We start from the raw sequence: 2,802 nt of genomic DNA on the forward strand, positions 1-2,802 counted from the left end.
CAGACACTCTGACTGTCCTCTATCAAAGTCTCTTATTTCAGCCTATGTTCTCATCTTAAAACTGTTCCTTTTACATGTTTTGTTATTGAATATGAAGAGAAGTTAAAGAAAGCCTGGTGACCTCATGGAAGGTCTGTAAAGCGGTTTGAAGGAGCAGCGAGTTTGTTAAAAAGGCTTTAAGGTAATCCTGCAACAGCTGCAGGTGGCCGCCGGCCGACTTATCCCACTTAAGAGCTGATCGACCATCAATAAGGACATTAAGCAGAAGAAGAGCAGCAGAGAGGTTATTTAATACGACAGGTGAGAGACGGATGTCCAACTTTCAGTAAACCAGAACTGTGATCCCTGGGGAACAATGGTGGCACAAGGGTTAGGCATGCAACCCATGTACACAGGTCTAAGTCCTGGTTGCAGATGTCTCCTGTTTAAGTCCTGAACTTCTCTTTAACCCCTTTTCTGTTTGCTTTTCAGATTAAAACACTAGTTCCTAGAAAGGAAACAACTCTAATCCCAGTAACATCGGATCAGTTTTCTGCAAACACCAAAGGATCAGAGCAGCTCCATGTTGATGAGGAGCTTCAAGGACATTTCAGAAGTCTTGTAGTTTCCTCTATCTGAGTCTAGTTCCAGGCTGAACCATCTCCTTGGTGGTTTATGCTTTCACAGCCAGCTGGAATCATTAATGCTCAGCCTGGAAGCCTAGCGAGGCATTGGGGTAGGCTGCATCTAATCCTTGTGCAGATGTGAAAACAGTCCCAGAAAGTAGGGAGCCTCAGCGGCTGCAGGGTTACAGCTCAGACTACCCCAGCTGAGCTGAACAGTGAAAAAGGAATTTAATAAAAGCAGAAACTTACCGCTCAAGGTCTTTCTGAGGCCTGGAAAAGCAAACAAAACAAATTATTGACCATCAGAAACCAGACAAACACTCACAATGTGGAGCATTTCAGGTTAGTTATTTCTAAGGTCAGTTTGCTTTAATATCCATAGTTTGCCATTTAAGCAAAGATGGTCTCTGAAGACGTCTAACAGATCAGTTGGTATCCAAGTCAATGAAACAGTACCTGAATTCAATAATGGCCACGTTCTTGAAGCCTGGCACCCCCCCAAAGGCATCTTCAACCTGTCATAATAAAGGAGAGAGCCGTTTGAATGCAGGTCTCTACAGTTGACTGTCCTTTCAGCAGAAGGGTGATCAATTATGGGAGAAACTATCTTGGTCGACTCATTCGGGTCACGTCTGTCACTTTAGGGTCTAATGTGCGTTGAGGCTTTTTTTTTGGTGAACTGGTACAAAATAATTTATTATGAATCATTTGTGATTCACAGACTAAAGTAAAGATGCCTTTAATCTATCTGGTCATCCAGGAGGAGAGAATGAGACTGATAACCCTGAACCAGTCTAACCAGATCATCTGTGTCTCAGTAAAGTGACCTGAGACTTGCTTCAGAAATTAACTCTACTTAGTCAATTTCTTCTATTCAATGACTACCAGGATATTTGTCTCAACATATCTGGACAAAAGCAGGAGATGAGAATCTGTGTGAAAGAAGGTAAAGTGAAGCAAAGACCTTCTGAGTAAACTGGGTCAAACCTGATGCACAAATCCTTCATTAAAAATTAGAAACAGGTTTTGGGGTCTCTGTGGCCCGTGGCTGCCCTCCACTTCTTCTGCTGATTCTATTAGCAAAGTTATCCACTTCTATTCCCTCATTAAAGAGCCTGACCCTGACTTCCAAACCATAAACTGGTTTCCCACGTCACTGAAATGGATCAGAGCCCAAAAACCTCCCAGTGGAGCGAGAACACACCGGTGCTCTGCTCTGCTTTCCTGGCAGTGCTGCTTTTTCCATCAGCTCGAGGTGAGTCATCACTCGTATACATCTGATCCCTGCTGCAGCCACTGCGGCTCGTACGGCTGCACTAGTGAAGTCCACAACAAACTGAGCTGTAAAGCATGAAGATGCTTGAAGCGTGAAACTCAGACGAGGCTTTTAAACCGGAGCCAAATCCTTGACTCTGCATTTTAAGGGAAAACCACAAGCGAGTCTGTTCTGAACTCACTGAGTGTTGTGGATGTCAGGGAGAGGAATAAAGATAAGAGGAAGCAGTGATTCAAACGATAACAAGTCAAGGCAAACTGGACCAATCATCTTCATCAGGCGTTGATATCAACAGTTTAAAGTCCTGAAACCAGCAGGAGGAAACAGGGCTGTGGCTACAGACATGAGTCTGTGGATGCTCCACGGATTTATAACTGGATGGTCCCACTTTGGATGGTGCAGCTCTTCGTTCTAGGAATCTGGCCACATTTATTAGTCCTCCAAAACCCTGACCACCCAGGATGCAGACCAGGAAGCAGAGTCCTAGTTTAACAGACCTCTCTGCAGCTTCTCTACTGTTACCCACTCTTTACTCCATCCAGACAGTGTCTAATTAAAGTTAAAAGAACTCCAAATTTGGGAGAAAATTTAAACAATTAAATGTGTTCTTTTAACATAAGATCTCTTTCCTCTAAAAGTCTGCTAAATAATGACTTGATTTGTGATAATCTTTGATTGATTTATGTTTCATTGATTTATGTTGCCTTACAGAAACCTGGCTGCAGCAAGATGATTATGTGAGCATTAATGAGGCAACTCCTTCAAACTATTTAAATTTTATTATAAAGTATGTCTGATTCTGAGTTCACATCCCCAGAAGTTCTGGGCGAGGAGGAGGAGGAGCAACAATCTTCCAGTCCGACTTACTGATTACTCCCAAAACAGTTAATACCTACAACTCTTTTGAACATTTAACCCTTA

General features: G+C 42.9%; 1 protein-coding gene across 1 annotated transcript in view; it reads right to left on the reverse strand.

Moving 5' to 3' along the window:
• The window catches only part of LOC107090542, a 32,165-nt gene that overhangs the window by 14,358 nt on the left and 15,005 nt on the right, over positions 1-2,802 (reverse strand). The window contains exons 8-9 of the mRNA XM_015383970.1: positions 1,062-1,120; positions 855-875 (exon numbers count right to left, since the gene is read on the reverse strand). Coding sequence (XP_015239456.1) covers positions 855-875; positions 1,062-1,120 — 80 coding nt within the window. The remainder of the gene's footprint in view (positions 1-854; positions 876-1,061; positions 1,121-2,802) is intronic.

The sequence above is a fragment of the Cyprinodon variegatus genome, unplaced genomic scaffold (genome assembly GCF_000732505.1).
Source record: "Cyprinodon variegatus isolate N-32 unplaced genomic scaffold, C_variegatus-1.0 Scaffold299, whole genome shotgun sequence".
Taxonomy (NCBI): domain Eukaryota; kingdom Metazoa; phylum Chordata; class Actinopteri; order Cyprinodontiformes; family Cyprinodontidae; genus Cyprinodon; species Cyprinodon variegatus.